The sequence below is a fragment of the Leucoraja erinacea genome, chromosome 10 (genome assembly GCF_028641065.1).
Source record: "Leucoraja erinacea ecotype New England chromosome 10, Leri_hhj_1, whole genome shotgun sequence".
Lineage (NCBI taxonomy): Eukaryota > Metazoa > Chordata > Chondrichthyes > Rajiformes > Rajidae > Leucoraja > Leucoraja erinaceus.
Genome location: NC_073386.1, coordinates 9,410,633 through 9,432,250, shown reverse-complemented (window position 1 = coordinate 9,432,250; position 21,618 = coordinate 9,410,633). Strand labels below are relative to the sequence as shown.

The window sequence follows — 21,618 nt, the reverse complement described above, 5'->3', positions numbered from 1 at the left end:
ACCCTCACATCAGTCTGAATAAGGGTTTCGACCCGAAACGTTGCCTATTTCCTTCGCTCCACAGATGCTGCCTCACCCGCTGAGCTTCTCCAGCATTTTTGGACACCAGATGACCTGATTTATTTTTAATTAAAAAAAATATGTTTAATAAATAAATATTAACCCGGGACACTTGGCAACAATCTATTTGCTTTAGTTCACTGTTGACGGTCTGTGGTTTAATATCGAAAACATGGCATCCCTGACAATGTAGAGTCAGGATTACAATTGCGGGACATAGAATTATTTCCATAGAATAGTAGGTGTCTGTAACACATTGTCTGTTGCTGGAAGAAGATATTATAATGAAGGTGCAGTAGGCAGTGAAGAAAGCGAATGGTATGTTAGCATTCATAGCAAAAGGATTTGAGTATAGGAGCAGGGAGGTTCTACTGCAGTTGTACAGGGTCTTGGTGAGACCACACCTGGAGTATTGCGTACAGTTTTGGTCTCCTAATCTGAGGAAAGACATTCTTGCCATAGAGTGAGTACAGAGAAGGTTCACCAGACTGACTCCTGGGATGTCAGGACTTTCATGTGAAGAAAGACTGGATAGACTCAGTTTGTACTCGCTAGAATTTAGAAGATTGAGGGGGATCTTATAGAAACTTACAAAATTCTTAAGGGGTTGGACAGGCTAGATGCAGGAAGATTGTTCCCGATGTTGGGGAAGTCCAGGACAAGGGGTCACAGTTTAAGGATAAGGGGGAAGTCTTTTAGGACCGAGATGAGAAAAACATTTTTTCACACAGAGAGTGGTGAATCTCTGGAATTCTCTGCCACAGAAGGTAGTTGAGGCCAGTTCATTGGCTATATTTTATTGGTTAGATGTGGTCCTTGTGGCTAAAGGGATCAGGGGGTATGGAGAGAAGGCAGGTACAGGATACTGAGTTGGATGATCAGCCATGATCATATTGAATGGCGGTGCAGGCTCGAAGGGCCGAATGGCCTACTCCTGCACCTATTTTCTATGTTTCTATGTTTCTATGTTTCTATGCAGGGCATGGAGGAATAGAGATCACTTTCAGGCAGAGACTAGAATGTGGGATGTCATGTTGCAGTTGTACAAGTCTTGAGGCCACATTTAGAGTATTGTGTTCAGTTTTTGTCCCCATGTTATAGGAAAGATGTTGTCAAGCTGGAAAGGGGGAGAGAAGATTTACGAGGATGTTGCCAGAACTCGAGGGCCCTGAGCTCTAGGGAGAGGTTGAGTCAGCTGGGACTCTATTCCATATAGCCATATAACCATATAACAATTACAGCACGGAAACAGGCCATCTCGACCCTTCTAGTCCGTGCCGAACACATAATCTCCCCTAGTCCTATCTACCTGCGCTCAGACCATAACCCTCCATTCCTTTCCCGTCCATATAACTATCCAATTTATTTTTAAATGATAAAAACGAACCTGCCTCCACCACCTTCACTGGAAGCTCATTCCACGCAGCTACCACTCTCTGAGTAAAGAAGTTCCCCCTCATGTTACCCCTAAACTTCAGTCCCTTAATTCTCAAGTCATGTCCCCTTGTTTGAATCTTCCCTACTCTCAGTGGGAAAAGCTTATCCACGTCAACTCTGTCTATCCCTCTCATCATTTTAAAGACCTCTATCAACTCCCCCCTTAACCTTCTGCGCTCCAAAGAATAAAGCCCTAACTTGTTCAACCTTTCTCTGTAACGTAACGGAGTGCAGGAGGATGAGGAGTGATCTTATAGATGGGTATAAAATCAAGAGAGGAATAGATCGGGTAGACGCACAGAGTCTCGTCTCTTGCCCAGAGTAGGAGATTCGAAAACCAGAGGAGATAGGTTTAAGGTGAGGAGGGAAAGATTTAATAGAAATCTGAGGGGCAACATTTTCACACTAAGGGTGGTGGGTGTATGGAACGAGCTGGTAGTTGAGGTAGGGACTATTGCAAAGTTTAAAAAACATTTAGACAGGTACATGGATAGGACGGGTTTAGAGGGATACGGGCCAAACGCAGGCAGGTGGGACTGGTGTAGATGGGACATGTTGGCTGGTGTGGGCAAGTTGACTACTTCGCTCCATAGATGCTGCTGCACCCGCTGAGTTTCTCCAGCTTTTTTGTGTAACCATCTATTAGTTTTAACTGGGCATAGTATTTGGCACAGACACTTTGGGCTGAAGGGTCTGTTCCTGTTGTGTCGGGGGCGATGATGGTGTTTGACGGGATGCCCTCTTGATTTCACTCACAGGGATGAGGTCTCCGCCAACACAGCTGAACTTGCCCCAACATCAGCATCAGCATCAGCAGCCGTTCAGCAGAGCGGAGGGGCCTGCACGGAACAACTCGCTAGTGTTTCGAACGGGCAGCGAGCCCGCGCTCAGTCCCACCTACTTCCGGCCGCCCCTGCTGGACACTCAGGCCGGGGAGGCGCTGAGAGGCTCCGACAGCCAACTCTGCCCCAAACCCCCCCCGAAGCCCAGCAAGGTGCCATCCCTCAGGATGCCCAACCGGCCCCTGTTAGCGAAGGGCAGCACGGAGATGGACAATCACGCTGAGATGAACGCTGTCACCCTGCAGAGGGGGCACGCCTACTGCGGGCAGGACTCCTCGCCGGACCGGGCGCCGGTGGTCCTCTGCCTCCCGACACCTGACGGCTTTGTGGAAAGACTGAGGACGGATGAAGCGTCGCAGGCCGGGCTTCAAGGCTGCGGCTCGGTCCACAGTACTCCGCGTGGCAGCCCGATCCTCTTCGCAGTCTCCCCCCTGCAAGACGAGGAAGGGGTGAGGACGCAGGACTCTCTCCGACCCGTCTTTGAAAACACCTCCTGCTTCAGGCCCAATGAGTTCCAGTCAAAGCTGCTCCCCCCTGACAACAAGCCCCTGGACACCTCCGTCATCAGAAGGGTGAAAGAACTGTTTACCAAGACTGATTCCACCACTATTGCCAAGCACATCCTGAAAGTGGACAGCCAGGTAAGAAATGGAAACACAAGCGACTGAATATTGAGTCAAAGGGCCTGTTGTTGTGTTGTAGATACCACGTGCCCATTGATATTTGTTTATTATTGTCACGTGTACTGACATACAGTCACAAAATAAGGTAGACGAAAATACTGGAGAAACTCAGCGGGTGAGGCAGCGTCTATGGAGCGAAGGAAATAGGCGACGTTTCGGGTCGAGATCCTTCTTCAGACTAATGTGGGGGTGAGCGGGAAGAAGAAAGGAAGAGGCGGAGACAGTAGGCTGTGGGAGAGATGGGAAGGGGAGGGGAAGATGGGAGAAAGCAGGGACTACCTGAAATTGGAGAAGTCAATGTTCACACCGTTGGGGTGTAAACTACCCAAGCGAAATATGAGGTGCTGCTCTTCCAATTTGCGGTGGGACTCACTCTGGCCATGGAGGAGGCCCAGGACAGAAAGGTCGGATTCGGAATGGGAGGGGGTGTTGAAGTGCTGAGCCACCGGGGAGATCAGGTCGGTTATTGCGAACCGAGCGGAGGTGTTGGGCGAGGCGATCGCCAAGCCTACGTTTGGTCTCACCGATGTAGAGCAGCTGACACCTAGAGCAGCGGATGCAATAGATGAGGTACAGCCTCATACAGTTAAAAATACTTTGTTTTCTTCACTATCTGGTTAAATGATACCATACGATCATACGTAAAAACAACGGGTGGTGCAAAGATGAGAAAGAACCAGAGTGCAAAATATAGTGTTACAGAGTCACAGCTACAGAGAAAAAAGGTGAAAATGCAAGGGCCCACAATGAGGTTGGGTGAGAGGTCAGGACTACACCCGCAGCTGATGAGAGTGCAGTTCAGTAGCCTGATAACATCTGGGAAGAATCTGTTTCTGAACCTGCTGGTCGGAGCTTTCCTGCCTTTGCATCTTCTGCCCAGTGGGAGCGACTGGTCAGAGTGTTGGCTGTTTTTCCAATGTAGATGGCATTAATAGGGCAAGATTGGTCCAGGTGATGGACTGGGCTGCATCTACAACTCACAGTCTTGGGCAGAGCAGGTTGTGATATATCCTGATGATACTTTCTCCAGTGCATCTGTAGAAATTGTTGAGGATAGCCAGAGACAAGCACAATGTCCTCAGTCTTCTGAGCCAGTAGAGGCAGTGGTGCTTTGTTGGCCTTTGAATCGATAGCCCCTGTATAACTTTGGGCAGTGGTGCAGCGACAACGTTGCTGCCTTACATCGCCGGGTTCGATCTCCACTACGGGTGCTGTCTGTATGGAGTTTGCACGTTCTCCCCGTGACCTGCGTGAGTTTTCTCCCACACTCCAAAGAGATACAGGTTTGTAGGCTAATTGGCTTGGGATAATTGTAAATTGTCCCTAGTGTGTGCGTGTGTGTGTAGGTTAGTGTTAGTGTGCAGGGACCGCTGGTCGGCACAGACTCCATGGGCCGAAGGGCCTGGTTCTCTAAACTAAACTAGAAGTAAACTAAACTGCCCCCACTTTCCCAGCAGCCAAGTGGTGGTTTAACAGCAGCGGAAACCATTAAATAGACACCAGCAGCGTCTCAATGAATAAATGCTGCTTCCTGAATGAGAAAATGGCGATGGTGCCTGGAGGGTGGGGAGCATTTGTAGCCAACCAACAAAGGAACAACGAACTTCACACTCGCTATTATGACTAAACAGTGATTGAACTGCTGATAAACTCACGTTTGAAAGTGATATTTCTAGTGATTTTTTTTGTCAATTAGTAGTTCTGGGTGGTTTTCAAAGAATAAATAGCGACCCAAGCAACATAGCAACGTTGAAGAAACAGTTGGACAGGTGCATCATAAGATAGCTTTGGAGGGATGTGAGCCAGTAGGACGAGTGTAGACGGGGCATGTTGGCTGGCACGGGCAAGCTGGGCCGAAGGGCCTGTTTACACGCCGTAGGATGCACTCACTCACCCTCACCCTCACCCTCACTCCCACTCCCACTCCCACTCCCACTCCCCCTCACTCTACCTATTGAATATAACAATACGGAAGTCACATTGCAACTTTATAAAACTTTTTCATTGAAGTAGTGTGCGGTTCTGGTCTGCAACCTGGTCTGCAAATAGCAACCCAAGCAACAATAGTAACGTTTCTCAAACATTTAGACAGGTACATGGACAGATAAGTTTAGAGGGATATGGGCCAAATGCAGGCGGATGGGACTAATGTAGATGGGACATGTTGGTCGGTGAAGGTAAATTAGGCCAAAGGGCCTGTTTCCACGCTGGAGGATGCTCTCCCTCGCTCGCCCCTCCCCTGTCTCACTGCCCCCTTCACCCCACCCTCACCCCCCTCTCATTTTCTCTCTCTCTCTCTTGCACTCTCTCACACTATCTCATTGACTATAAGATACAGGAAGTCACATTGCAACTTTATAAAACCTTTGCATTTAAGTGGTGTGGAGTTCTGGTCATCTCATTACAGGGAGGGTGTGAACTTTGGAGCGGTTCAGATGAGGTCAAGCTATGTGGACTAGAGGAGGTTTGCTATAAGGGGAGATATTGGCCATAAGGCTACACGCCTAGATTGTTTTCTCAGGAACATCGGAGGCTGGTGGGGGTGGGGGGGGGGGGGGGGGGGGGGGGTAGACCTGATAGAAGTTTATAAAATGACCAAAGCAATAGACTGGACAATCAGAACCAGGGTAGAAATGTTAAATATGAGTGAACGTAGCTTTATGGTGAAAGGAGAAAAGTTTAAAGGTGATGTAAGTTTCTTTTACACAGACTAGCGGTAGTGGAAGCAGATATCATAATGGCCTTTAAGAAGCTTTCAGATAGGCACACACATATGCAGGGACTAGAGGGAAATAAATCACATGAGGATAGAGAGCTTAGTTTAAATTGGCATCATGTTTGGTCCAGATATCTTGAGCCAAAGGGCTTGTTCCTGTGATAAAACAATTTATTTTCATGGGCTGCCGAGAGGTTTCTGCAAGGGAGGTGATATTCATGTATAGACACCAGTTTACTTGACATGCTGTCATCCTGATAATATTGACAGCACCTTTTGACTCTTGCACTGAAATTAATAAATATTTTGGAGAGGGTACTTGCAGTGAATCATAGTGGGAGATTTGACACTGCCAGGAGAGGTTAGATCAGCCCACGGTGCCTGTGTGCTGATTGTAATACGTGCTCTCATTCACCTCTTTGTCAGGGGCGGCACGGTGGGGCGGCACGGTGGCGCAGCGGTAGAGTTGCTGCCTTACAGCGCTGGGGTCCCGGGTTGGATCCTGGCTACAGGTGCTGTCTGTACGGAGTTTGTACGTTCTCCCCGTGACTTGCGTGGGTTTTTCCCCGGGTGCTCCCGTTTCCACCCACACTCCAAAGACGTACAGATTTGTAGGTTAATTGGTTTGGGCAAAGATTGTAAATTGCCCCTGGTGTGTAGGGTAGTATTAGTGTACGGGGATCACTGGTCAGCGTGGACTCGGTGGGCGAAAGAGCCCGTTTCCGCGCTGTGTCTCTAAAGTAAACTAAACCAAATGTCAGGATTGTTAATGCAACAACACAAATATACAGTAAGTTATCAGTAATACCAGGTAACCAGATGGTACATAGTACAAAGTGAAGCGCACAGTGCAACCCACACATAGTCCACCATAGATCGCTGGGGTTAGGTTTATGCACTGTGGTTCACAAGCCAGATGAGTGATGATTAATGGGAAGATGCTGTTCCTGAACCTGGAGGTAATGATTTTTTGCCTCCTCGACCACCGACACTGATGGTAGCAGTGAGATGAGAGCATGGTGCGGGCCTTTGATGAGAGTAGCTACCTTTTTGAGGCAGAGTTTCCTGTAGGTCCCATCGATGGTGAGGAGATCAATACCCGTGATAGACTGGGCAATTCTGCAGCCTCCTTTATTCTCTGGTGTTTGAGTTCCCAAACCGTGACGGTTCTCTGTCAGTATGTGGAACAGTTTTGAACAATAATGCCTCAAACAAACTTGTGTCAAGATTTACATTACATTACATTCCTCTTCTTTCCTTATCTTTGTTTATTACGGGAGTCGGGGGTTATGGGGAGAAGGCAGGAGAATGGTGTTAGGAGCGAGAGATAAATCAGCCATGATTGAATGGCGGAGTAGACTTGATGGGCTGAATGGCCTAATTCTGGTCCTATCACATCAGCTTATCTGACATTTTTGTCTCCTTTTCACCTCCAGCCTTTGTCACTTACTCTACACGTCAGCCTATCACACTCCCCTCTCCTGTATCCACCTATCACATGCCTGCGTTTAGCCCGTGTTCCCACCTCTCCTTTCCGGTTTCCTTTACCCGTTTTACTGGAAGCGGGTCAGGCAGCATCTGTGGAGGGAGATTCAGATTGGGGCCCTGCTTCAGACTGATCCATCTGTGCACCCATTCCCTCCACAGACGCTGCCTGACATTGCCCGCTGAGTTCCTCCAGCACTGTGTGTCTCGAGCATTTGGTTTTTCCTTTCTTTCACGATTGGTTACTCTGGAAGGGCTGAAATTCTGGTTAGGCCTTTGAGCGTCTTCACCTAATAATAATAAGGATACTTTATTTGCGGGCGCCTTTCAAAGTCTCAAGGACACTTTACAGAAATTAACAAAAGAGAAAAAACATATAGTCGGAGTAAAATAAATAATAAGGACATCACCAATACACAAATTAAAGACGGAATTCGCTCCAAAGACAAAAAGTCAAAAAACACAATGTGAAGAGAGAGCAGCGGACGCTAAACCGCGCCAGCGTACACTCTCCCTTTCCGACAGCCATCTTGGACACAGACTAACATATTAACTTACACACAAAAAGAAAATCATCCCCCCACAATGGTTACCACTGTGGGGGAAGGCACAATGTCCAGTCCCCATCTCCAGTTCTCCCAAAGTCAGGCCTATTGAGGCCACTGCTATTGCCTCTACGGAGGCCCGATGTAACTGGCTGCTCTCGCCGGGTGCTGTTGCCCCGGCGTTGGGAGAGTCCTCTCAGCGACTGGGCCACCTGGAACGGCCGCTTCCTAGCTGGGGACCGTGGCTTCCGAAGCCGACAAGGCCGCACCGGGTTGGAGCTCCCAGGCTCCCGATGTTAGAGTCGGCGCCGCCCGCTCCGCTCCGCAGACCCGCAGCCCGGAGGTGTTGATCTCAGCGGTCACAGCTCACCGGAGCTCCAGCTCCCAGCGCGGCGACCCAGGCAAGGCATCGCCCGCTCCCCTCCGCGATAGCGCTCCAGCGCTGTGCCGCCACTGAGGCCGAGGTACTGGGCGGTCCCCGCCAGGAAACGGCGCTCCACGCCCGCTGGTAGGCCACGGGGACGGGTCGACGGGGCAGCCCGGAGAAAAAGCTGCCTCACCGACCAGGTAGGGACCTAGAAATATAGTTACCCCCTACCCCCCACATTTAAAAAGTCTATTTCTCCAACGGACGAAGCACAGGACTTAATAAAAGCTACAAAAAAAAAGTGAATTAAAGATGGCCCAAGGTGGCTCCTCCACCTAGACTTGTACATGTGTGTGTGTGTGTGTCTGCGTATGTGCGTGTGTGTGTGCGTATGCGTGTGTGCGTGTGTGTGTGTGTGTGTGTGTGTCTGTGTGTGTGCGTGTGTGTCTGCGTATGTGCGTGTGTGTGTGCGTATGCGTGTGTGCGTGTGTGCGTGCGTATGTGCGTGTGTGTGTGTGTGTGTGTGTGTGTGTGTGTGTGTGTGTGTGCGTGTGTGTGTGAGTGTGTGCGTGTGTGTGTGTGTGCGCGTGTGTGTGTGGGTGCGTGTGTGCGTGTGTGTGTGTCTGCGTATGTGCGTGTGTGCGTGTGTGTGCGTGTGTGTGTGTGTGTGTGTGTGTGTGTGTGTGTGTGTGTGTGTGTGTGTGTGTCTGCGTGTGTGCGTGTGTGTGTGTCTGCGTATGTGCGTGTGTGCGTGTGTGTGTGTCTGCGTGTGTGTGTGTGTGTGTGTGTCTGCGTATGTGCGTGTGTGTGTGTGTGTGCGTGTGTGCGTGTGTGTGTGCGTGCGTGTGTGTGCGTGTGTGTGTGTGCGTGTGTGTGTGTGTGTGCGTGTGTGTGTGTGTCTGCGTGTGTGCATGTGTGCGCGCGTGTGTGTCTGCGTATGTGAGTGTGTGTGCGTGCATGTGTGTGTCTGCGTATGTGTGTGCGTATGTGCGCGTGTGTGCGCGCGTGTGTGTGTGCGTGTGTCTGCGTATGTGCGTGTGTGTGTGCGTGCGTGTGTGTGTGTCTGCGTATGTGCGTGTGTGCGTGTGTGTGTGCGTGTGTGTGTGTGCGTGTGCGTGTGCGCGTGTGTGTGTACGTATGTGCGTGTGTACATGAAGGAACTGCAGATGCTGATTTAAACCAAAGATAGACACCAAATGCTGGAGTAACTCAGTGGGTCAGGCAACATCTCTGGAGAGAAGGAATGCATATCTGAAGAAGGGTCTTGACCTGAAACGTAGCCCATTCCTTCCCTCAAGAGATGCTGCCAATCCCGCTGAGTTCCTCCAGCAATTTGTGTGAGTGTGTGTGTGTATTTTGTGTGTGTGTATGGTTTAATTTAGTTTAGAGATACAACGCGAAAACAGGCCTTTCACCCAACCAGTGTGCGGGCACCGACCAGTGATCCCCGCACACTAACACTGACACACACACTAGAGACAAATTACAATTTTTACCAAAGCAAATTAACCTACAAATCTGTACGTCTTTGGAGTGTGGGAGGAAACCGGAGCACCCGGGAAAACCCACGCAGTCACAGGGAGAACGTACAAACTCCTTACAGACAGCACCCGTAGTTGGGATCGAACCCAGGCCTCTGCCACTACAACTCTACCGCTGCTCATTATGTGAAGCCAAATTGGAATGTTGTGCGCTTTAAAAACTTCCGCTTACCGTTATATTTCTGCACAAAAGTGGTGAAATTAGAAGCATGCTCATTTAACAAGAGGAATGGCCACCCTTGGCTACAGGTCGCTTCTGATGTAATCAGCTGTCTCCTGTGTACACAAAATGAGCCACTTAATGGAAGACCAATTTCTTGACTGCACGTAATAATAAAGTTGAACTTCTGCTCTCCTCCAGGTTGCTAGGATACTGAATGTCTCTGATGAAATCAAGCAGCAAATGCAAGTGAGCTCGGGTCTGGAGCTGATTACTCTTCCTCAAGGGCATCAACTCCGCTTGGATTTAATTGAAAGGTAAACAGTAACATTCCACTGTTTGTACAGTAAATTGCAACTTCAGAAGATCACGGCTCTGGAGATTGCAGTGTGGAGGAAAGGCACGGGGAGGATTGGCCCTCCCCCCGAACGCGAATGAAAGGGCGTTGCTTTCTGTGACCACCTTCACTGTACATGTTGCTTGTCTGGGTCAGATCTTTGCCCAGAACTCTGTGCCAGCATTAACCAGTCCTTTCCAAGGAGGCATTGGTGAGATGGGGTGGCGGTTTGAACACATGGCCATGGTAAAGGGCTGCAAAAGAGGAGTCCAGATCACCATCCATTGCATCTTTTACTTCAGTCTGCAGCTGGGAAATAAGAGAACATCGCGCTCAATACTGATGCCTGACCACAGGAAGAGCTCATTATATTACATAGGGCAAATCAAGGAGTAGCAGGTCTGAGTCCACGGTGGTGCAGCGGTAGAGTTACTGCCTTACAACACCAGAGACCCAGGTTCGATTCTGACTTCAGGTGCTCGTCTGTTTGGAGTTTGTACGTTCTCCCAAACTCCAAAGACGTACAGGTTTGCGGGTCGGCATCATTGTAAATTGTTCCTAGTGTGTGTAGGACAGCGTTTAGTGTTCGGGGATCACTGTTCGGTGCAGACTCGGTGGGCCGAAGGTCCTCTTTCCGCGCTGTATCTCTAAACTAAACAAAATCAGTATATTATTTGCTGTAAAACTGTAGCATGTGGCCTTACCCTCTGTATCAGCCCCTCCACCAATGGGAGTAAAATAGTGACTGCGATTTGCTGCAATTTCCTGATTGTGTGATATTGATGGTCGGGGATGGGCTTTAGCATAACCAGCGAAGGGGACAAAGTTAGTCGGGATAATGCACTTGCATTGTTTTTGGATCTTGCCAAGTGTTGCTAGCTTTGTGGGGTATTTGAGAAATTATTGGAGGCATTTCGGATGAAACCTTCTCTTTAATCTTTTCCTGGAAGAAGTCAACTTCTTGGTTGGACTGGAGATGGGAGGTGGAGGGTGAAGTTAAGTTACGATAAAGGGCCTGTCCCACTTGGCGATTTATTCGGCGACTGCCGGCATCATTGTCTGACGTATCAGGTCACGAAAAAGTCGCGGCGTGACGTGGCGTGATGATGTATTGACGTGCGGTGTTTTCCCAAATGTCGCAACTTTTTTTTTGTCGCCGGTGGATTTTGAAATGTTCAAAATCTTTCGACGAGCCCTTAAAGCAATGGTCATGTTACTGTTAATGTTAAGGTCATGTTAAGGATTAATTACCTTTTCCAGAAAGTAGCGGTGATCCAGAAGTACCTTCACCAGATTGATACAGGATTTTGGAATGTTTAGGGACAGTTAACAAAGTGATCAAAGGGGGTAGATGGAGCAAACCATTCTGTTGCAGCGGGGAATCCCTGAATAAATAATATTATCTTCAAATTCAATTCAGGAACAAAATCAGGAAGTAGAAAATAGTGTAAAACCAAATGGCCTTTTCAAAAAGCTATTTGAAGTATATGTGGTGGATGTTTACGTTAGCTTTTATGTAGTTGTGGGTTTTGTTGCTTTTTTTAGTATGGCTGTATAATAATTGGCATATCACTGTACCATAATTGGTAATGCAACAATAAAAGACCTTTGAAACCTTTGAAATCAAAACCTGGGTCAGGCAGCATTATTGGAGAAAGGGAATAGCTGACGTTTCAGATCGAGACAGTTTAGTTTGGTTTAGTGACACAGCGTTAAAACAGGGCCTTCAGCCCACCCAGTCCTCACCGACCAGCGATTCTTGCACATTAACACTATCCTACACACACTAGGGACAATTTTACATTTACACCAAGCCAATTAACCTGTATGTCTTTGGGGTGTGGAAGGAAACCGAAGATCTCGGAGAAAACCTACGCAGGTCACGGGGAGAACGTACAAACTCCGTACAGACAGCACCCGTAGTCACCCGGGTCTCTGGCGCTGTAAGGCAGCAACTCTACCGCTGCGCCACCGTGCCGTTTAGGTCTCTGATATTGCCGAATAGTGGGACCTGACTGATGGCCGACTGCCCTTGTCTATATCCCGCTGTTCTCAGATGGTCAGAAGCTTGGCATGTTAAGTTCTGCATCCTAATTTGAGGAACGACATTCTTGCTATTGAGGGAGTGCAGCGTAGGTTTACAAGGTTAATTCCCGGGATGGCGGGACTGTCATACACTGAGAGAATGGAGCAGCTGGACATGTACACTCTGGAGTTTAGAAGGATGAGAGGGTATCTCATTGAAACATATAAGATTGTTAAGGGCTTGGACCTGCTAGAGGCGGGAAACATGTTCCCGATGTTGGGGGGGGAGGTCCAGAACCAGGGGCCACAGTTTAAGAATAAGGAGTAAGCCATTTAGAACGGAGACGAGGAAACACTTTTTCTCACAGTGAGTGGTGAGCCTGTGGAATTATCTGCCTCAGAGGATGGTGGAGGCCGGTTCTCTGGATGCTTTCAAGAGAGAGCTAGATAGGGCTCTTAAAAATAGCGGAGAAAAAGCTTCTTTACTCTGGAGTTTTAATTCTTTGGCATTTTCGACCCCAGCAATCAGTAGTGTTGGCGGTAGTCAATACATTTTTTGAATGAGGGGATTGGGTGATACTGTGGACAGATGCAAGGTAAAGCTCAGCTGTAATTTCACTGAGAGGCAGAGTAGTCTTGAGATGTACGTGGCCTATTATGCTCCAAATTTATTTATTTTGTATTCTTAACAGTGAAGCAGTAGAGTAGAGGCAGCAGACCCAAATAACTCAACCTCTTGCATTTTCTCAGGTACAATACTCTGACCATCGGGATTGCAGTGGATATCCTGGGTTGCACAGGAAGCGTTGAAGAGAGAGCTGCGGTGTTGGCCAAGATTATCCAACTGGCACTGGAGCTGAAATATTCCATGGGGGACCTGTATGCCTTCTCCGCTATAATGAAAACCTTAGACATGCCACAGGTACTTTCTTCCCTATTGCTTTGGCCATCAAGCTGCTCAGTTTTAATCTGAGCAACAATCCTGGATTTTTGTACTGGGTATATTTGGCTTTTTGTAAATTAGTGAACCAAGATGATATTTTTAAACTCCCTATGCAAACTTTAAATTTAAACAGATCAGAACATGTATGACATGGATGGGCCAAAGCTTCCCATCAGCAGACACAAAGCAGTAAAAGCAGGATTTGGAATTACAGTAGTCCATAGGATTTGGGCCCCATATCTGATGAAAGATGTGTTGGCTCTGGAGAGGGTACAGAGGAGGTTAACAAGAATGATTCCAGGAATGAGTGGGTTAGCATATGATGAGCGGTTGACAGCACTGGGCCTCGACTCGCTGGAGTTTAGAAGGTTGAGGGGGAACCTCATTGAGACTTACAGAATAATGAAAAACACAGATAGAGTGGATGTGGAAAGGATGGTTCCAACGGTGGGAGAGTCTAGGACCAGAGGTCACGGCCTCAGAATTAAAGGGCGCTCTTTCAGAAAGTTGGTGAAGGGGAACTTCTTTAGTCAGAGGGTAGTTAATCTGTGGAACTCATTGCCACAGAGGGCTGTGGAGGCCAAGTCAGTGGATATTTTTTAAGGCAGAAATAGAAAAATTCTTGATTAGAACGAGTATCAAGGATTATGTGGAGAAGGCAGGAAAATGGGATTAGGAGGCAGAGAGTAGCCACGATTGAATGGTGGAGTGGACTCGATGGGCCGACTGGCCTAATTCTATTCCTCTAACGTGTAAACTTGTGATCCAAGGTAACAGCCACGATGCATGAAAATGGGGGTAGCCTCAGTAGGTGGAATAATAGGAATATATTTCCTGCTGTTGAATAAATGCTGCTGTCAGTATGTTGGGATGTGTTAACTGGAAATTCAGTTCTAATATCTCCGTGCTCGTGTCTGCGCAGATTACACGATTAGAACAAACCTGGATTGCACTCCGTCACAAGCACACCAAGATTGCCATTGTCTACGAGAAGACTCTTAAACCATGTATCAAAGCCTTAAATGAGGGAAGAGGTAAGACTGCCTATAACTTGTGAATAGCACTGCTGCATTCAGATGAAAGGGAATGCACAGCTTGTGATTTTCAGATTTGTTTTAATGAGTTTATTTAAGTGAGAGATAGGTAACCCAAACAGTATTTCTTGGTAAGCCTCATCTATGAGACTCACTGAAAGAATGGATCACTAATCACAGGTTTAATCGCTGGCTTGGATCAATCTAAATGATAACGGGCACATCATTGTAGAAACAAGGAACTGCAGGTGCTGATGTACAGTAAAAAAAAGACACACATGGCTGGCGTAACCCAGCAGATCAGGCAGCATCCCTGGAGAACACGGATAGGTGACGTTTCGGGTTGGGGCGCTGCTTCAGTCTGAATTTGGGATCCTGTCCTGCATTTCTGCAGGGTGGTGAATCTGTGGAATTCATTACAGCAGACAGCTGTGGAGTTCGTCAATTGATATTTTTAAAGAGGAGATTGACTGATTTTTGATTAGGAAGGGTTTCGGTGGTTATGGGGCGAAGGCAGGAGAATAGGGCTGAAAGGGAAAGTTAGATCAGCCATGATTGAATGGCGGAATAGACTTGATGGGCCGATTGGCCTAATTCTGCTCCTGGGACTTATGGACTTATCATAAAGGGAGCAGATGTCCCAGTTAGCTCTGAATGAAAATATGAAAGGTTAAAATCTAGCAGAAAGTATTCTTTGCTCTGTTATTAATGGTCATGTCGATGTTATTCTTTCCTGTGACACCTCAGAGGACGTTGCGCTCAGTAAGACCACGATTCCACACCTCATGCCCCTCATCACTCTCATGGAACGCCAGTTTGTCACCTTTGAAACCACGGAGTTGTGGGAAACCATCGATCAGGGCTGTGAAATAATGCACAAGCATCTGGACGATGCACGATCCATCGCACACAATGCTGCCGTGTACAAAGTGAACACTAAACGGATTCTTGAAGGTGAGGACGCACCCAAACGCACAACTAGAGAGTAGCCGTGAGCTGCTATCTGCCTCATTGGAGACCCTCGGACTATCTCTAATTGGGCTTTACTTTGCACTAAACGTTATTCCCTTCATCATGTATCTGTATGCTGTGCATGGCTCCATTGTTATCATGTACTGTCTTTCCACTGACTGGTTAGCACACAACAAATGCTTTTCACTGCACCTCGGTACACGTGACAATAAACCAAACTAATCTTATAGAAACATATAAAATTATAAAAGGACTGGACAAGCTAGATGCAGGAAAAATGTTCCCAATGTTGGGCGAGTCCAGAACCAGGGGCCACAGTCTTAGAATAAAGGGGAGGCCATGTAAGACTGAGGTGAGAAAAAACGTTTTCACCCAATAGAGTTGTGAATTTGTGGAATTCCCTGCCACAGAGGGCAACGGAGGCCAAATCACTGGATGGATTTAAGAGAGAGTTAGATAGAGCTCTAGGGGCTAGTGGAGTCAAGGGATATGGGGAGAAGGCAGGCACGGGTTATTGATTGGGAACGATCAGCCATGATCACAATGAATGGCGGTGCAGGCTCGAAGGGTCGAATGGCCTCCTCCTGCACCTATTTTCTATGTTTCTATGTTTCTAAGATAAGCATAACATAGAAACATAGAAAATAGGTGCAGGAGTAGGCCATTCGGCCCTTCGAGCCTGCACCGCCATTCAATATGATCATGGCTGATCATCCAACTCAGTATCCTGTACCTGCCTTCTCTCCATACCCCCTGATCCCTTTAGCCACAAGGGCCACATCTAACTCCCTCTTAAATATAGCCAATGAACTGGCCTCAACTACCTTCTGTGGCAGAGAGTTCCAGAGATTCACCACTCTCTGTGTGAAAAAAGTTCTTCTCATCTCGGTCCCGAAGGATTTCCCCTCTATCCTCAAACTGTGACCCCTTGTTCTGGACTTCCCCAACATCGGGAACAATCTTCCTGCATCTAGCCTGTCCAACCCCTTAAGAATTTTGTAAGTTTCTATAAGATCCCCCCTCAATCTCCTAAATTGTAGCGTGTACAAGCTGAGTCTATCCAGTCTTTCTTCATATGAAAGTCCTGACATCCCAGGAATCAGTCTGGTGAACCTTCTCTGTACTCCCTCTTTGGCCAGAATGTCTTTCCTCAGATTTTGGAGACCAAAACTGTACGCAATGCTCCAGGTGTGGTCTCACCAAGACCCAATAGGTAACGCAATGCACTCGGTCAGTTTAAGCCCAATCTCGGAACTCATCGGATTGATGCTGGTGAACATGGAGTACCGAACCTCATAAGAACATTAGTCTGGATTCCGTGTGATCCTCCTTCTTCGTTATTTTTCAAACATTAAATCTTGTTGTTTAGAAACTTTAATGGTACGTCTTGTTATCAATCATGTTCTAGATGCTCCAGTGCCTTTGCTCCTTCATTATCAGCTCAGTTTGTGTAAATGTTGCCTGATGCCATTGAGCAACTTGCATAAAGGCCATAACAATCAGAGGGAAAATCATTGTGCATCTTCGAAACACTTTTAGATTCTCCTCCCACATCACCTATCCAAATAACTGCAGCATTGGATGGCACGGTGCATGAGTGGCAGGTTGGCTTAGTGGTAGATCGATTGTCTTCCAGCTCCAGAGACCCGGGTTCGATCCTGACTACGGGCGCTATCTGTATGGAGTTTCTATCTTCTTCCCTTGACCTGCGTGGATTTTCTCCGAGATCTTCGATTTCCCCCCACATCCCAAAGTCGTACACGTTTGTAGGCTAATTGGCTTGGTATAAATATAAATTGTCCCTAGTGTGTGTAGGACCGTGTTAGTGAGCGGGGATCGCTGGTCGGTGCGCCGAAGGACCAGTTTCCACACTGCATCTCTAAACTAAACTAAACTAAACATTTCTGCTTCCGTTGTTCTATTTTGGCAATCTTTTTTTATTCTGTACTATTTGGTGCATTTATTAACTCTTTCTCCGTTTCCTTCTCTTAGACTTTGAGCCGGATGAAGAAATGCTGGAAACATTTCAGACAGAGTTTGCGATGAGGTTGTTGTGGGGAAGCAAAGGTGCACAAGTTAACCAAACCGAGAGATACGAAAAGTTCACGATGATTTTGACGGCGTTATCACGAAAACTTGAACCACCCTCATGGCTTCTGGACCACTAGCTAATTGTGGAAGCACAACACAACGAGGACTGCCTGTTGTTAAAGCACACTTCGTACAATGCTCGACAATATCCAAGACACGATCTTCACTAATACATATTAGTGTTTTAGCCACTTGCTGTCTTGTACTGTATCTCAGCGGCTTCTGCTTGCACACTTTTAACATTCCAAGTGATTTTTTTGTTTGTAACTATCTCTGGTGTATAGAAACACACTGGGTTGTTTCTAACCTTGTTAGAAATACAGAATTACTTTGTGTATCGGGGTGCCATGTAATGCCTCTGTCCCACTTAGGAAACCTGAACGGAAACCTCTGGAGACTTTCCGTGCAGTTCCCGGAGGTTGCAGGTGGTTGCTGGAGGTTGCAGGTAGTGGAAGCAGGTAGGGAGACTGACAAAAACCTCCGGGAACTGCACGGAAACCTTGGGTGGGGCGCAAAGTCTCCAGAGGTTTCCGTTCAGGTTTCCTAAGTGGGACAGGGCCATTACTTTGGTATTAAGCACCGTTGTGGGTGGCTTTGGAGCAGTCCTTGTACAGGCCATAGTTCTGGCCACTGAAAGCCACTGGCTGACTGCTAATGCAGCTCTCGATGTTGGTCATTGTAAATATCAAATGTGCAGGTAATATCTTGTCTGAAGGCTTCAGCTATTTAATATATTGTGACTGTAAAATTAATTGTAAATAGAATTCTGTAAAAATCAATTAGTGCTATTTTATGTAGTACGGCAAATGACTCTGCAGGATATGTGCGCGCGTGTGTGTGATTCAATAAAATAGCACCATTTCTTAACAAGGTCTAGATGTTCTTCCTCGATGCCACACAGGGATTATCAACCAAGTGATTCAGCATTAGTGGGAGCTAATTGAAACTAAGTCATTTGAGTTTCTGTTTTTTTTAAATTGTTTTGTTAAAAGTGCCAAGACAGGGTGTGGAACTTTGCAATCACCTTCCCTTCTAAAGCGCAAAAACTGGAGAACAACATTGCACAATTGCTACCTACAGCGAGGACAGTCTAGGCTTTCAATTTTGAGTTTATCCTTGCTAGCAGATTAAACTCTTTGCTATCTACATGTCTGTTGAATTTTGTGTATCAAAACTGATACCCAAACATGCATCAACATAACACACCAAATGTGGTTTACTTTAGAGTCACGTGTACTGAGGTACAGTGAAAAGCTTTATTTTGTTACATGCTATACAGTCAGTGGAAAGACGATATACTATTGCAATTGAGCCACCTACAGTGTACAGATACAAGATAATGGGCAGAACGTTTAGGCCAGCATGGTGGCGTAGCAGTAGAGCTAATGCCTTGCAGTGCCGGAGACCCGGGTTCGATCCTGACTATGGGTGCTGTCTGGCTGGAGTTTGTACGTTCTCCCCGTGACCTGCGTAGGTTTTCTCTATCTTTGGTTTCCTCTCACTCACCAAAGATGTACAGGTTTGTAGGTTAATTAGCTTAGTATGAATGTAAAATCATCCCTCAGGTATGTGGGATAGTGTGAATGTGTGGGGATCGCTGGTCAGTGCGGACTCACTCGGTGGGCCGAAGGTCCTGTTTCCGCACTGTATCCCAAAACTAAACTAAACTTTAGCATAGGCAAAGTAAGAAATACAATGCCACAAAGCTTTTCACTGTACCTTGCTACACGTGACAATAAACTAAATTAAACTAAACTAAGACTGGATAGACTCGGCTTGTACTCGCTAGAATTTAGAAGATTGAGGGGGGATCTTATAGAAACTTACAAAATTCTTAAGGGGTTGGACTGGCTAGATGCAAGAAGATTGTTCCCGATGTTGGGGAAGTCCAGAACAAGGAGTCACAGTTTAAGGATAAGGGGAAATCTTTTAGGACCAAGATGAGAAAAACATTTTTCACGCACCTCTGGAATCTCGGGGAACTCTCTGCCACAGAAGGTAGTTGAGGCCAGTTCATTGGCTATATTTAAGAGGGAGTTAGATGTGGCCCTTGTGGCTAAAGGGATCAGGTCGTATGGAGAGAAGGCAGGTACGGGATACTGAGTTGGATGAACAGCCATGATCATATTGAATGGCAGTGCAGGCTCGAAGGGCCGAATGGCCTACTCCTGCACCTATTTACTATGTTTCTATGTAAATGCTGCTGTAGGAGCAGAGGCTTAAAAGAGTGAAGTGATTGTAATGAAAGTGATAGCAGATCCTCTTCCGGGGACCAGCACACAGAGAGTAGCTTGTTTTGGGCACCATTAGACATGCAAGTCTCATTCAGGTACCGTCTGTGTTACTATGACCAAGAGGAAGCAATAGTGACTGCTGTATAAACACATCCACAAGCCTTGACTGTAGTTGGCATCAGCCACCATCTCAAGTAAAACACACAAAGGATTTTCCAACAAACACACCTTGGCTGGAAATCACATTCTACAAAACTGGGAGCCATTCCAATTCCAAACCACTGGTTCAATGTTTCCCGGCAAGCAGTGCCGCAAGTTCTCCAGGGCAAATGGACCCACCTACTTTCAGCGAGACAGAATTATGATTTTGATATGTGGACAGTGGCAGAAACTGCTGACTCATCACTGAGAATTTTAGTTTGCTGATAATTGCACTGCTTCCATATGAAACAGTTATCAAGATAAACACCAGAGGGTGTCACGTGTATGAAGCAACCGGTTCGAGGAAATGGGAGAGGTGGGTACAATAAGCGAGTTCGGTATTCTGACTGTGCATGCCCAGGTCACAGGTCACCCGCCATAAACATTCTCGGCAACTGTGGTGTTGCGTTATGTGCAGGCTTGCGTTTCGTCCGTAGTCTGGGCCGGGCGCTGGGCCGTCCCCGTCCCCTCCCGGGTGTCCCGTCCCTGTCCAGAGGTGTCCGGAGTGGTCCTGGCAACCCCGGATTTGCAGCCGGCGCGGGGATAGGCGCTGGCTTCAGCTTGGCTCTGCCTGTCCTGCCGGGTTGACCAGCAACACTGGACTGTCCCACTGGGTTGGCCGGCAGTCCGGGTTGGTTCGGAGCGGTAGCGGCCCTGGACTGGCAGATGGGGGGGGGGGGGGGGGGGGGGGCGCTGGCTCCGGCTTGGCTCTGCTCTGGGGGGGGAACGGGGATGGGGATTGATGGCTGTTCAGCAGCGCTTGCGGCGCCGGGGACCCGGGTTCGATCCTGGCTGCGGATGAGGCGCGGGTCTGTGTGCGCACAGCTGCCGAGAATGTCTCTCCACCAGTCCAGTTTCCCGTCTCCCACTCGCATCTGCCCCCCCCCCCCCCACTCTCGCAGTTACACCCCACTCTCCCGCTACCTGGCACCCCCGTTCCTCAGATTAAATATATTATTACACATAAATCATGAATAAAGATAAGAATTTATACACAGTTTATACAGCCAGTACTTAGTTCGCTTTTTTATAGCGAGTGACCTTTGACAGATCCCATGATTCCTTGCGTTTTTCGGAATACTGAACTCACTTATTACAACATTGAAAAGACACGCGGGAATACATGTGGATAGGAAAGGTTTGGTGGGATATGGGCCAGGTGCAACCAGATGGGACCAGCTTGGTTCGGCAGCTTGGTCAACACGAACGAGTAGGGCTGATGGGTGATTAACGTGCTGTATGACTCTGTAACCCGAGTATTCAAAGGATAGATTTATTTACCCGATCTGATTAGTGCTGAGCTAACTTATGTCAAATTTCTAAGCAGTATATTCTAAAAGAATTTGGGTTAAAGCTTTGGGACAGGCTGAAGTTTTTGAATAGCAAGAGTGTCAATGGTTATGGGGAGATGGCAGAAGAATGGGGTTGAGAGGAACAAATAGATCAGCCATGATTGAACGGTGGAGCAGACTTGAAGGGACGAATGGCCAAATTCTGCTCCTAGAACAAGTTGTGAAGTTGCCAGATAACTACCATAAATAAGAACAAAATGTTAACTTTTCATGGTGTATTGCAATGAAAAGAGTCTTTGCTTGACTTGTAAACGATGGATAGAAACATAGAAACATAGAAATTAGGTGCAGGAGTAGGCCATTCGGCCCTTCGAACCTGCACCACCATTCAATATGATCATGGCTGATCATCCAACTCAGTATCCCGTACCTGCCTTCTCTCCATACCCCCTGATCCCTTTAGCCACAAGGGCCACATCTAACTCCCTCTTAAATATAGCCAATGAACTGGCCTCAACTACCCTCTGTGGCAGAGAGTTCCAGAGATTCACCACTCTCTGTGTGAAAAAAGTTCTTCTCATCTCGGTTTTAAAGGATTTCCCCCTTATCCCACTGGGAATACATGTGGGATAGGAAAGCTGTGACCCCTTGTC

At 47.4% G+C, this 21,618-nt stretch overlaps 1 protein-coding gene across 5 annotated transcripts in view; it reads left to right on the top strand.

The window, feature by feature from the left end:
* bcar3 (BCAR3 adaptor protein, NSP family member) overlaps positions 1-18,102 on the top strand; it is a 148,823-nt gene extending 130,721 nt beyond the window's left edge. For 4 of the 5 annotated variants that reach the window (XM_055641445.1, XM_055641443.1, XM_055641444.1 and 1 more), the window contains 6 exons: positions 2,256-2,980; positions 10,038-10,153; positions 12,949-13,120; positions 14,064-14,175; positions 14,923-15,129; positions 17,140-17,704. In XM_055641445.1, the coding sequence (XP_055497420.1) occupies positions 2,256-2,980; positions 10,038-10,153; positions 12,949-13,120; positions 14,064-14,175; positions 14,923-15,129; positions 17,140-17,315 (1,508 nt within the window). In that variant the 3' untranslated portion in view covers positions 17,316-17,704. Of the gene's footprint in view, positions 1-2,255; positions 2,981-10,037; positions 10,154-12,948; positions 13,121-14,063; positions 14,176-14,922; positions 15,130-17,139; positions 17,705-17,794 lie in introns of those variants that run through there. The other variant, XM_055641447.1, reaches the window with a different exon arrangement.
* The last annotated feature ends 3,516 nt before the right edge of the window (positions 18,103-21,618 follow it).